This window comes from Salvia miltiorrhiza, chromosome 2, assembly GCF_028751815.1.
Source record: "Salvia miltiorrhiza cultivar Shanhuang (shh) chromosome 2, IMPLAD_Smil_shh, whole genome shotgun sequence".
In the NCBI taxonomy this organism is placed as follows: Eukaryota; Viridiplantae; Streptophyta; class Magnoliopsida; order Lamiales; family Lamiaceae; genus Salvia; species Salvia miltiorrhiza.
In genome coordinates this window covers 6,367,079-6,382,065 of record NC_080388.1, presented here as the reverse complement: position 1 = coordinate 6,382,065, position 14,987 = coordinate 6,367,079, and the positions used below count along the sequence as shown (strand labels likewise).

Sequence of the window (14,987 nt, the reverse complement as noted above, 5' to 3'; positions counted from 1 at the left end):
TATTTATAAAATTCTCATCTCACATACCATTAGGGGTGGTAAAACGGTTTCGATTATGCGGTTATAACCGTAACCGAACCGGAAAATTGGTTAATCGGTTAACCGATAACCGGAATTTTTCGATTCGGTTCGGTTATCGGTTATCTGTTAACCGGTTAATCAGTTTAACCGGTAACCGACCGGTTAAAACTGATTTAACCGGTTTATATAATTAAATAATATGTATATATATTTTTTGAAATAATAGTGCTCTATGGCTCTGCCAAATAGACTATAGACTATCTTAATAATAGTGCCTACAACTTAATAGCCTTTTGTTGAGATAGTCTTCGTGCTCTCCCAGAAAAAAGGCTTTTGTTGAGATAGCCCTTTGTTGACAACTTAATAAATTAATAATAGCACTCTGCCAAAAAAAACTCTGCTTCGTGCTTTCCAGTTTTGAGTCAGTTGCTTCGTGTTGCCAGAAAAAGGCTCCGCCTGCAACCCCCATCTCCGGCGAAATCGTCGCCGGCGTGTCGCCTCCGACCCTCGCCTCTCACCCCCTCTCTACTTCTCTCTCTTTCTTTCAATTCTCTCTGACGCCAACGCCCTCTCTCTCCCTCTGTGTCTCCTCGTCGTAGCACATGCAGCGGCTACCGCCTCCGCCTTCCGCCACTTCTCCGTCCCGGCGTCGGCTCCTTCTCCTCCTGCCCTGACTCAAAACACCAAAACCCCCAAAATTTCTCCAATTTCAGAAAATCCCTCTCCCTAAATCAAATCCCTAATTTTATCATTCTACCCTCGCCGTGAACAGCACCGCCCCTCTTCTCTCGACGAATGGCGAGAATCGTCGGCGCCTTCTCCTCTCCTTCCCACAGCCGCCGCCTTCTTCCCTCTTCTCTCTTTTCCCACCTGCCAACTCCCGCTCCCTTCCCCCAATTTCTTGGCCAACTACCCATGGCAAAATCACAGCTGGGCCGACCTCCCTTCCCCCAAACAGATGTGCCTATGTCGGCGGTTCTGCACGATTTGATCTTCTTTGTAGTTAACCGAACTGAAAACCGGTTCAATTTTGATTTATTTTCAGTCTTAATCGGTTCCGATTAACTGGTAAACCGATTCGATTTTAACTGAACCGACCGATTTATCAGCCCTACATACCATTTATTAATTAACTAACAATTCAATTTTGATGAAATCATTTTTTTACTTTATACACATCTGCTACTATTTTCTTAAAATTCGTATCCTCCCATCCATATTCCATACCACATTTATCGTGGACGGAGGGAGTATTTGACAATACAGTAGTCAACTTTTTAATTTGTAGAGCCCTCCAATTTTAGCTCACGCCATGGCGACTTGGAGCCATCCTTTGCTTCGCCGGGCCCCTCTTTTCTCTCCTCATCCGCCGCCCTTTCTCCACTTCCCCTCGCTCTCCACTTCCATTAATCAACACAAATTCAAACGTTCGTTCATGCGCTGCTATTCTTCCATGGAAGAATCCGCACCGTCTACTCTCACCCAATCAGAATTTCCAAGAATGGGCAGAAATTCCAACTGGAAGCCCATGTGCTTGTACTACACTCAAGGTAAATGCACCAAGGTAATCCCTTCGAAACATGTGATTACTTGCCTTGGTCGATTAGTATGCTACATTTTGGATAAAGTTTACTGATTTTGTATGCTGCTAATTAATTCGTGTAGATGGATGATTCTCTGCACGTTAATAAGTTCTGTCATAGCTGCTCTATTAAGCTCGGGGATAGAGTTCCGGAGTTCAAGAATCTCCGCAGTCAAAAGTTTGATTACTTTCTTGTACTCGATTTAGAGGGCAAAGTTGAGATTCTCGAGTTTCCTGTTTTGTTGTTTGATGCGAAAACTTTGGATGTAGTGGATGTGTTTCACAGGTAACGGACCTTTTCGTGCAATTGAATACACGCATGTGTGATTGTACCTGGTGTTGTTTTTCACTTTAGGTCATAAATTAGATTGACTATAAATTTTTGAAGGACTGCATAATCAAACAAGCTCAAAATTAATCAATCATAGGATGTGGTGGATTAGGCTATATTAATCTTGTCTATGTAAGCTGTCACTTAAAGTAAACACCCTTTAAAGTCTTGTTGTTATCTATTGAGGAGATTATTATGGTTTTAGGTTGCGATTTTTTATTCTTAAATGTACCGCAAGCTATTTTAGATTATTGGTTCTTCAATTGTTTTGTGGGAATTGGGAAGTTGTTGTACCAGTATAATTACTTTACTTAATTGTGGTTTCTAGTACGTGCTCTCTAGTACCAGTTTGTTATGCATCTCTTCTCTTTTCTTTGTCCAAGGGACCTCCTCTGGACCTGTTTATTCATGCTCATGGAATTACACCAGAATAATCTGACTAGTTGCGTTTCTCCTTCTATCCTCGTCTGTTCTCTCTACACTTTTGTTCTTGGAGTAAAAACACATTCGAAGAGTTTGTATCAATATATACTTCTTAAATGATTTTGGAACGTATCACATCTATAAAATATTTGTTTCATTTCAAGAACATGTGTATAAGACAATATTGATACTAAGCATTGTTCATATTCTTGTACAGTTCAGGAATTGTAACTGGATGTCTGGATGATACAATAATGCTTCTTGGTAGTTGGTACCATAACTTAACTTGAATAGTAAATAAAAATAACGAAAAGATCTTCACTTGGACTTATATCCATGATGTCACTGTTCATGAGACAAAACTAAGAAAATATTGCCTGAAGGAAGTTAAGGAAGTTATCGTTGTTGATATTGCGTAGATACATCTGCAGTTTCTAATTTATCTGTCATATGATTTTGTTTGCTGATTATTTTTTGTTTGGGTGCTGTTTGACATTTTCTGCTGCTAAATTTGGGGCAAGCAGAAGTGTTGGTTGTCTGCCATGCATGTAATGACATTCAGTAAGATTAACTTGCTAGTTCCTCGGATTTCTCTACCTTATCCTTACTTATTCAGGTTCGTAAGGCCTACAAAGATGACTGAGAAAAGAATAAATGAGTACATTGAGGGAAAGTATGGCGCTTTTGGGGTTGACCGGTATGGTCTCTCTATCTTAAATTACTTCGTTCATTTTCTTAGTTTTTTTTTACTCTTTTTAAGTTCAATTATTTCTTTGGCTCTGTGTTGGAGTGTTATAACCTGGATTCTGTGGATTTTAGCACCGTATATGCAGATTACATAGAATATTAGTTGGGACCCACTTTATTTCTTTTTGGTTAAGAAGAAAGCTTATGAAGACATGGACATTTTCTATGTGTTTTCTCAATGCCCATAGTAGTAAGGGCTTTAAAAATAGTTTCTAGACTCGCATAATCATTTTTTACATATCAAAATCTGATTAGTCCCTCTCTTTGTCTCTTTGCTATTGATATTGATTATGTCTTCACATACGCTATCTGAAGCCATATGATTTACCGTATGTGTGATTATTAGATAAACCTATTCCCTGAAATCAGTCCAAACCTTCCATTAGTCAATCTCGTTGGCTTGTTGATAGCTAATTAATTTACTACTGATTGGTTCTGATGAGTCTATGGCTGTCAAGAATTGGTCACTGCTGTACTCTGAAATTGGCAAATTGCATTGCCAGCTGCAAATTAGTTGGAGTTGTATGCTTGTGTTGAATTCTTTGGGTGAATTAGAAATTTATAATATTTACACTCCATGAGGCCCAGTTTTATCTGACATGATTCTCCTTTCAGACGTTTTCCTCTTCTTCTCTCTCTTTTCTGTTGGCTCCTATCTTTATTTCTAGAGATGATCACGTGATGCATAATTTTGATTGTTGTTGTTTGCTTCAAATACTTATCCAAAATATGTGTGCTTGCAGTGTCTGGCATGACACAGCCATAACGTTTCATGAGGTCATTGAACAATTTGAAACTTGGCTGAGAATGGAGCGGAATGGGGGTAGTAGGTTATGGACAGAGGAGGGAGATGGACGTCTCAATCGTGCAGCATTTGTAACTTGGTGAGCTGCTTGCTAAAATACCTATGTGCTTCGCAAATATAGTGGATTGAAATCAACTTTTTATTTCTTTTTTCTTTATCTTCTTATTTATTTGTTTTATTTCTTTTCTAAAATTAAGAAATTCAACTAATTATAAAATATTTGATATGCATATCAAATTAAAAGTCACAAGAGAGCTTTAATTTGATATATTTTATGTAAATATTAGATTTAAAATTAAAACATAGAAGTGATTTATTTAATTTTAAAACTTAACGAAATTCTCTTTCCTTTCTCATCTTTTTTTGAATAAATCTATTTTTCAATTATTTTTTATTTTCATTTCATTTTTTTTCATTTAATTTATTTTATTTTCTCAATTTTTTAGCTGTTAATATATTCAGTAAAAAATATATATATTAATAGATATGATAATTGAGTTGGTATGAGTTTTATATATATAAAGAAATATAAAAGCATTTCTTGTGCATTGCACGGATGCAAATGCTTGTTGTGAATAACTGTGTTTTTAATAAAGATTATATTATATGATTTGAGAAATGGTTTCCTTCTAGTTAATGTGTTATGTTCTGTTCCTCTGAAGTTGATTGTTCAGCTCCTCCAAATCTGATTGTAAACTTATGATAAAGACTGCTTTTGTGGTTACAATCCTAATTCATCCTTGCGGAAAAAGAGATCATCTATGTGCACATGAAATTTGATTCTGCTGAATGCTGGAAAGAGATTGCAAAACTAGTTATAAACAATACTTCAGTTCCATGGACACAATTACTATCTCATTTCTTGAATTAGTTCGAATTCATTTGCTTATATTGTTTTGACTAATGCAATTGGTCACATGCACCAGTGGGAATTGGGATTTGAAAACCAAAGTACCGCAGCAATGTGAAGTATCCAAGATGGAGATTCCTCCCTATATTATGGAATGGATCAATCTGAAGGACATCTACCTGAACTTCTACAATAGAAGGGTGAGTACATTATATGCTTCGCTCCAAGTGCCGACCTGGTAATCCAGATTCATATTTTTTTTTCCAATGAGCTTTTCATAGTGACTTGATTGACTCTCTTATGTATCCAAGCTTGATGGAAATTGAATCTATATTGCTGAGCCTGATCCTAGGTTATGTCGGTCCCAAAATATACGTTGTCACATGATCCCAAATGAAAGTGTTTTCCTGATCCTTATCCCTATTTGTATTGTGGGCCTTCTTATTGTTGGTGCTATATGTTTCTGTTGTGTAAGTACAATGGCTTACGTCCGTACATGTTCACTTAGAATTAGAATAATTGCATGACGTTTCTTGTCTGGGCGCAGGCACCTGGAATGCTTTCAATGATGAGGGAACTCCGTTTACAACCATTAGGAAGCCACCATCTTGGCATCGACGATTCAAAAAATATTGCGAGAGTGTTGCAGCATTTGCTGACGGATGGTGCCCTCTTGCAAATTACAGCAAAAAGAGCTGCCAGCTCGCCTAATTCTGTCAGATTTCTCTTTCAGAATCGCATCTAGTTGCCTGGTAAGTAATATGGACGACAATCCTTATGGACTGAGATTTATTTTTGTATAGTCTTGACATATTGTAAAGTAATGTCGAGCACTTTGAGCGAGACATATGTACGATCTGATGAGTGAAGAAGAATTCAGAGCTGGATTGCTAGAAGGGCATATGTATGTGCAAGGGGTCATGTTAGATCCAGATACTTGAGATAATCGACGCACTGTGATAGAAGAAAGTTAGTCATTGGTAAACAAGAAAAAAGTGGTGAGACAGATTTGAAAGCGGCGGTGGATGGAAGAGTAGAAGACGAAGAACATAACAGGACAAAAACAGAGGGAATGAGAAGTGAAGTCTCGCTTTTGAGGCGTTTTGTTTGACCCACGCACCTACCTAACTGTACACACGATTGAAAATGCAATCATTAGTTATGACTGAATTTGGTTGTCAACTTGTGGTAGATGGATATCGCCAAACCTTGACCTTTTACTAATGCTCATATATTTATTAGCAAGTAGTGCTTTTCACGAGTGCGTGGTGCTGGGGTTTATGCAATCCACGGATTGTTTCCTTCTTGTGCTTTGCTTCTAATATTTATGTTCATGGAAAGTATAATTTAATCAGTCTAATTATAATCTCACTGTTACATCCAAAATTAACTTCCCCGCGATCTTTCGACTTGTTACTTCTATGGCTGGTAATGGGACCGGTTCGATTTTAACTGATCATATTGTCCGATTATCCGAAACCGAATAAGGGAATCGAGCGGTTCGGTTAACCAGCCGATTCGGTTAATCTCAGCCCTCAGCCCCTACGTTAGGTAGGTAGATTAAATTTTTGAAATACAATAATAAAATATAATATATCAATTAATTATTGTGTGGCCGTTACCGGTTAAACCGATTAATCGGTATACATATAATTTGATAACCGATAATGAAACCGAACCGGCTAATTTTTTAACTGATTAATCAAAATTTCAATTCAGTTACGATTATAACTGAATAATCGAACCCATTTTACCACCCCTAGTTACTTTTGCTCATCCACATAGTGCAAAATCGAAAATATGAAAAGACTGTTAAATTAATTTTAAACTCTGATCATTATTTATTTTTGAATATTTTTTTTTTATGTTTTATCCTCTTCATTTATTAATTTTTAAAATATTTAATATAGAGATTTTCAATATACATTGTACATGAAAATCAAAGAGATCAGATTGGCAACTCAAAAGTGACGAGTGCGTTAGGTTATTTTATCTTCACTTGAAAATACGAGATCAGATTGGCAACTCAAAAGTGACGAATGCATTAGGTTATTTTATCTTCACTTGAAAATACTTGCTAGTTATCAAGTGTATGGCAAGTTGTTTTCAACATTTCAAATAGCATTCGAATGGACTAATAAATTATTGGTTCAAATATTTATCCATTTAAACTGAAGGATTGAATTTCTGTAATTTATGCTGATGAAACACAAATCGACACAATAAATAAAATTATAAAGAACACAAAGATTTAAGTGGTTCGATTATAATGATCTACGTCTACAGAGGTTGCTTGTGTTTTCACTATATTTTTCTGAGTTGTTACATGTACAAAGTTGAATAAGTAAAATGAATGATCCCCCATAATTCTATACATGAGAGCCTTATTTATAAGTGACTAAGTGGGCCTAGCCTTAAAGCCCATAAAATAATACAATAAGGTCCAAATCACAGACATGGCTAAAATGGCATAGCTGGAACGTCACAGCTGGCTGCCACGGGTGATTTCTCCATGGGTGACATTGTCCTGGCTGCTAAGGGTGATTTCTCCACGGGTGAAAGTTGACATGGGTGGAAATCTCCAAGGGTGGAAGGTGACATGGGTGGAAGTCTCCTAGGATGGAAGTTGACATGAGTGGAAACCTCCAAGTGTGGATTTCTACTGGTGCACAACGCTGATACACATTTTACTCCTCATCATATGCATATTCTTACTTAGAATCAGAGTTGAGGAATAATACGCATATATATAAGGTTAGGTTTCATTGAGAAATTAATTTGTTTGCAAAATTGCGAAACGTTGAACAAGTCAATAATTGTGATGAACATGTTAATAATTTTGATGAACACGGGGTTCGAATCCTGAAGTGAGCATATTTTATAAAGGGTTAATAGTAATTTATGTCCCGAACTTTCAGCATTTTCCATAAAATATCCCAAACTTTCATTTTCTCCTAATAAACCCTGAACTTGCAATTTTTTCCATAAAATGTCCCGCTATACAAAATTCGATGACGAAAAGATGACAAAAACTTCGAACTTTCACCGTTTTCCAACAATGGTGGTTCCTAATATGATTTTCCAACAATGAAGGTCCCCAAAGTATTTCATTCGGCGAGATAAATCATCTTTTCGTCACCGAATTTTATATAGCAGGATATTTATAAAAAAACTGAAAGTTCAAAATTTTTTAGGGGAAAATAAAAGTTCGGGACATTTTATGAAAAACGCTGAAAGTTCGGGACATAAAACACTATTAACCCTTAAATAAAATATGTCGCGTTCGTCAAAATTATAAACATGTTCATCAAAAAATTTATTTAAAAAATTTGCATGGAATCAGCGAAATTGGTAGCCATTAGATTACATAAAATAAATGGCTAGGACTACTTCTCAATTGAACCTCTCTCTCTCTCTCTCTCTCTCTCTCTCTCTCTATATATATATATATATATATATATATATATATATATATAGGGGAGGGCTACAGTAAAAACACTTCTTAAAATATAAATATAAACGTTTTTTAATGTACGAATTTTATCCAACAGAGTTACGAATTCATCCAACATGGTTACGAATTGTGAAAAATAAATTTTTGCTACCTTTGGGATTCGAACCCAGGACCACGAATTCATCCTAAAGGGTTACGAATCAACCGTAGATCTTGATGATCTAAGGGCTGAAAATCATTTATATTTTATACACTTAAGAGTGTTTTTATTCTAGCCCTCCCCCCCCTATATATATATATATATATATATATATATAGGGTGCGGTTATAGTGAGAACCACAATTATCGTGAGAACATAAGAACCAATAAAATTACTGCATCTGCTATACAAATTAATGCATCCGCTATTAAATTTAATGCATCCGAAAAAAATAATTTTTTTGCTCCCTTCAGGATTCGAACCTCCATCCATCCACCAAGATGATGCATCCACCGTAGATCTTGATGATCGAATGGCTTAAAATGGTTCTCCGTTCTTATTTTATTAGTGGTTCTTATTTGAACTTCTCCCTATATATATAGGGTCGCGTTCAGTTGAGAAGACGAACACGCCATGTTCAACAAAATATATTGAACATATCAGTAATTTCGTTGAACATGCATCAAAATATATTGAACATATACAACATTTTTGGGGGTTCTGGGGTTCAACCCCCTATATGTTCAACGTAAAAATCTGTTGAACATGGCGTGAATAAATGTCGATCGTTAGATTAGATAAGATCAACAGATGAGATTACTTCACATTTCTCACTACATTTATGCCTTCTCAATTGAACCTTGACCTATATATATATATAGGTTAAGGTTTAGGAGCGCATCACGTGGAAGGTCTTGGGAGGCTGGTGCCACGTGTTTTGCCTGTGTGTATTTTGCTTTAGAAGCTCGTGGAAGGATCTATATAGAGGATCCACTCCCTATATATATATATATATATATATATATATATATATAAAGGAGAGCTAAAATAAGTACACTTCTTAAGATATAAAATAAGAATCATTTTCAGCCCTTAGATCATCAAGATCTACGGTTGATTCGTAAGCCTGCTCTGGTTAGCTCTAGCTCTGGCAGCGCTGCTCTGGAAGCTTTGCTCTGGCAACTCTGCACTGGTTAGCTCTGGCTCTGGCATCTCTGCTCTGGCAGCTCTGCTCTGGCAACTTGGCTCTGGCCCTCTACTCTGGAAGCTCTGCTCTGGTTAGCTCTGGCTCTGGCAGCTCTGCTCTGGAAGCTCTGCTCTGGCAACTCTGCTCTGGTTAGCTCTGCTCTGGACTTTTCCCTCTGCCTATTTCTCACGGCTTCTTTGCTCCCTGCTGCTCATCTTTGGTATTCCACTTTGGTATTCCAAGCCAAGCCACGTGTCCTGATCTTAGGACCTTGCATATTTCACCCCTCATCAGAGTTGATAAATCATATTGCTTCCATGCAACAATCACAACACGCTTGATAGCAGATGCCAACATTCTTCAAACAAAATACCATTAGTGAGAAATTAGTACCAGCAAATGAGAGAAGTCAAGCTCCTTGTGTGTGACTGAGAATTCAATATAAAATCCTACTTATATTCTTAGGCATTTTATCAAACAATTGGTGAGCAATACCATATCATAGATCTTTAAATAAAAGAAAAATAAAAACACAATAGAGAGAAGAACAATTACTTTGATGGATAGCTTTGATACGGCAACGACGACGACGACGAAAATTTCTCTCAAATTAAGCTTGTATCTGACTTGATTGTAGTAAAAAATAAACTTTTCAAACCATATTTTAGAGTGGTTTCCTGACTTGATTGTTGTGAAACGTCTGTGAGATTGAGAGAATTTTTAGGGGAATAGATTGGTAAGGATGAAGTAGAAACACTGAATCTCTCTCAATTAACTTATCTGCACACTCTAAATCTCTACCATCCGAAACAAAAATCACGGAGCGGGATTAGGAATACAGGAGCGGGAAGTATTATCATGACTGAGGGCAGAAAACAGGGCTGGGTGAATTGGGAGTGATTGAGAAAGCCGAATTGTGTGTTAGATTAACGTAGGCTAAGGGATTGAAAAGTTGGGATTTGAAGCATGCCACATAGGCTAAGGCCTAATCGTATTATAAAATAGATATATAATAAAATTAAATCAATTAATTAAAAAAAAAAGAATTTAATCAAAGCAAATTCAGAAACAAAAGAATGAAACTAAACACCGCCTCAAAACGCCTCAAAATAAATCAATCATCCGGCTCTAAAATTAATCCCCTCCCCCCACTCTCTAGAAACAATCCACCACCATCCCAAAAAATTCACTGCGGCTCTTTTGTGTATTCATTTTTTTTTCATTGTCTTGTGAACAAATAAATGCAAATAAAATAAGAAATTAGAGAAATTTTGTGTGAATATTATTGTTGCATATTGCCACATCCCCCACAAATGTTGACTCCATCTGCATTCTATAAATACCGAAATATATTGTCCATTAAAAAAATAGATTCTAAGCTCATTTCCTTGAGATTCAGTTCGTATAAGACTTTGAATTATTAAGGAAATATTATGAGAAATCATTTCCTTAATAATTACCATGGATAATTAGGTAAAATGTAAATTCAAATAAAATAAAATTAATTCCGTAATTAATAAAAATATGTAGATTGACAAAAAAATCCAATTATGTGCGCACATATTATGTGCGTTTAGCATTAATATACTCGCTCCGTCCCATGAATCAAGACCAAGTTTTCTTTTTGATTTGTCCCACGAAACAAGACCAGTATTTAAAAATAGCAAAAAATTTATTCTTTATTCACCTTTTCACTTTTTCACCTACCACACTTACACACAAAATACCAATTTCTCAATTCCTGTGCCGAAAAGAACTAGGTCTTGCTTCATGGGACGGAGGGAGTACAATGGTAGAATAATTATTTAATAACTTTGCATTCACGCTGCATTAGTTAATCATTAGTTATGTCTTAGGGAACTAATAACTACTCCCTCTGAGATCTATGCCTGCTTTGATTCCTTTCGGCATGTGGAGTTTAGTTGGGCTTCACGAGTTAGCAATTCTGATGCTGATTGAGTGGTTAAACTTGTTCTTAATGCTCGTTCTTGTTTTATTTTTTCTTCTACTTTTCCTTGGGATGTAAACTCTTTTTGGTTGAGTTTTATGATATCTACTTTTTCCTCAAAAAAAAAAAAAAAAAAAAAAAAACAACAACTACTCCCTCTTTCCAAAAGCTGACCTCAAAAAAAAATTCACGAATTTTAATAAAAATTAATAAAAAAATTATTTGATGACAAAGTCATATACAAAAATAATATTTAAAATATTATAATAAAGTTGATGATAGAGTTATGTATAAAAATATAAATTAAGTAAATTTGAGTTAAATTTTTTGGAGCCAAAAGAAGTACTTAATTTGTGTCAAATAAAATAATAAGTAAATACTAAATTTTAGTCTTTTTTTTATTTCAACAAATAACTTTTAGTTAGTTGGTCTATTTCCAAAATAAAGAAAAAAAAAACATTAGTTAATTAAAACATAATTAGGTCGTCCAACTCAAATTATAAAGTTCATGATTGAGTCATGTATAAAAATTAAAAACAAGTAAATTGAGGTAAATTTTTTAGGATCGAAAGGAGTATTGGTTGTGTCAAATAAAATAATAAAGAAATACTAACTTTTAGTCTTTCTTTTAAACAAATAACTTTTGGTTAGTTGGATTCCCACGATAAAGAAAAAAAATACTCCTAGTTTAGTTAATTAAAGCATAATTAGGTCGTCCAACTCAAATTAAAATAGTAACAAAGTCTCCAGTGTTGGTGGATACATATCCCAGACCACGTCAACATTTCCTTTTGCTTTTTTTTTTTTGATAGGAAAAAGGAATTTTATTAAAAACCACCGGTACCATAATGCTGATAAATTACAAATTATCAAATTTTATTTTTATTTTTATTTTTATTTTTATTTTTATTTTTGCAGTGTGTTTCCTAATGATGCCTGGCAGACTGGCAATGTCACTATTCGTTTGTGCTCATTAGTCATTTCTTTTATATATTTTTATGTATACTAACAGATTAATGAATGACGATGAGATGTTGGAAAATGTATATATCTAAATTTGACGTCACCCAATATTGATTAGAACTATAAGATGCAATGAACCGATCAGAGATTTATATTGACTTTACATATCACGAATTTTCGCTTACTAATTTACATATCGTAGCTATGATTAATTGACAATAATTGATTGCTGGTGTCTAAACTAGTATATTTTATTAAAGAAGATTTTAATGGTATCAACCTAAAAGTTGACGCCACTAAACTGACTCAAACAATGGCTACTTCGTCATTTTCAGCAGTCATTAAGTAATAGGGGTTTTTACAAAAAAAAAAAATCACAAATAATTTTGAATTTATAATTTCACATGACTTTTGAAATATGTTAAATTAAATCATAACTTTTTAATTTTTATAATTTCATCTTTCAATTTTTTTGGATCATCGAATTGTTGAGTTGAAGCTTATATGAATTATTTGCGCCACGTAATAAATTGCTGAGTAAGATTAAAATATGTGTTTAATAAATATTGACATAATTAAAAGCGCAAAAACCTATTTCTTTCGAATGAAAACTTTTTTGCCGTCAAAATCAAACACCACTTTGCTGAAAAAAAAATAAAAAACAAACAAAAGGTCTATAGCTTCTTCCATTTTGCTGTAAGAACTCCACCCATTTTATCTCACATTCTCCCATTCCAATATCTAAATCAAATGCATGGTAATATTCTATTTCACTCATGTCATTGTTCACATGAAGTGATTAAGCTTGAGGTTGACGGTGAGTTTACTTTTGAAATCCAAAACTAAAGACGAAGCGAAGTGGTCCTGTTCTGTTCCGGAAGCAAACATATGTCTACCAAGTAGGTCCCCTTCAATTTTTTAAACAATATTATGTTTGTTTGTCAGCAATTTGTTGTGGGCCTAGAATATAAAATTAATTTAAGGTTTTATACATCTATTTTGTTTGTGGTATTATGTGTATTTTCATCATGGGGGTTAATTTGTTATAGCACAAAGATTTGATGAATATGTTGGTGGTCGTATCACAAGCAAGCACGATATAGATGTGGATAGGTTTGGGTACTTAGATTTGGTTGAGGATGTGCAAAAATCGGGTTATGTGTCATGGAATTCATTAAGGTTTAGAGATACCATTAATCATTGTTATAAGATAATTAAAGATGATAATGAGGTGTTGGAGCTTTTCTCTCTAATGAAAAAATATATAAGTATATACGTAGATGTTGAGGTTGTCAAAAGTGATGAAGTAAATCTGTCAATGGGCATTGAGAGAGAAAATGGTGTGACTATGGATGGTAAAGCTATGCTGAGTTCAGACGATGGACTTTATAAGTTCATTGACACTTATTTTTATGGTGATGGAGGCTTTGATGACGATGCCCAAAATGGTGACAATGAATCAAATGGTTTGGATGACAATGAACTTGCATCACGTGATGAATAATACATACAAGTTAGAAAGGATAGTAGGGTAAAAAGAAGAAAAAAAGTCAAGGGTATTGACGAGGCTGACGTGCAACCCGTTGAATTTGTCTCTGATTACGACACCAGTGATGGAGAATTGAATTCAATATCTAGTGGAAGTGACATGAGCATCGATGAACAAACTGGAAAGAGGAAGAAGATGTTACGACTACAATACGATCCTCTTTGCGATCATAAAGAATTGAAGTTCAAGCTTGGTATAAGCTTTGTAGATGCTGCCCAGTGCAAGGCCGCAACCTGAAAGTATTCACTGATGAATGACCATCCTATAAGCTTCACAAGGAGCAATCGACATCAAATTGGAGCAAAATGTATTCCTGAATGTGGATGGAAAATATATGCAAGCCTCATGAGAAGTGACTTGAAGTTTGTTGTGAAAATGGTAACTGACATTAAGGATGGTTGCACAAGACAAATGAATAATAAGCAAGTGACAACATAATGGATTGCAACTAAGTATTTGGAACATTTTTTAAAAAGGCCCAACCTGGAGATTGAACTATTGGAAGATGACATCATCGACAGTATCAATACAAGTTTCCATTGGATGATATGAAAGCTATCAACATAGTTGCACATGATAATTTCATTGATAGAGAGCCAGTGAGATTCTGCAAGGGTTTCATTTCAATAAGGTGTCGCTGTGATATGATTGACAACAACATATTAGAGACCTTCAACGATTATATCCTAAAGGCACGATATGCTTGAAGAAATTAGAGGTCAGTTGATGTCAAGACAGTACACAAAACACATGGAAGTTGAAGACTCTACTGCAGGGTTATGCCCCGCAATTCATGACAAGTTAGAGAAGCTCAAGTATAGCAGCAGGTTGTGTAACTGTATGCCTACATTGCATCAAAAATTTCAAGTGCAACATATGTATGATCAGTTTATAGTAGACATTGGATGCAAAACTTATAGTTGCAGGATTTGGGATATTGACTGGCATCCCATGCATCCATGTTTGTTCTGCAATTACATTTCTCAAGGAATATCTTCAGAACTATGTGGCAAATTGTTACACATTGGAAAGGTACAAGATGGCTTATTCACATAGAATCACTCCTCTAAATGGGTACAAAATGTGGCATGTTGTCGATAGAACACCTGTTAAACTGCCACATCATAAAGTCATGCCTGGCAAGCCT

General features: G+C 35.2%; 1 protein-coding gene across 3 annotated transcripts; it reads left to right on the top strand.

Annotated features, from left to right (window-relative positions):
- The first annotated feature begins 321 nt into the window (after nucleotides 1-321).
- Nucleotides 322-6,020, top strand: LOC131012844 (uncharacterized exonuclease domain-containing protein At3g15140-like). 3 transcript variants are annotated; one of them, XM_057940835.1, is made up of 7 exons: nucleotides 322-1,585; nucleotides 1,687-1,889; nucleotides 2,974-3,054; nucleotides 3,848-3,988; nucleotides 4,836-4,959; nucleotides 5,307-5,511; nucleotides 5,640-6,020. In XM_057940835.1, exons 1-6 carry the CDS (start codon nucleotides 1,334-1,336, stop codon nucleotides 5,502-5,504), a joined length of 999 nt encoding a protein of 332 aa, XP_057796818.1. In that variant the 5' UTR covers nucleotides 322-1,333; the 3' UTR covers nucleotides 5,505-5,511; nucleotides 5,640-6,020. The 3 variants fall into 3 exon arrangements, with proteins under 3 accessions (XP_057796818.1, XP_057796816.1, XP_057796815.1); XM_057940833.1 differs by having other exon boundaries at nucleotides 5,581-6,020; XM_057940832.1 differs by having other exon boundaries at nucleotides 5,307-6,020.
- Nucleotides 6,021-14,987: the final 8,967 nt, after the last annotated feature.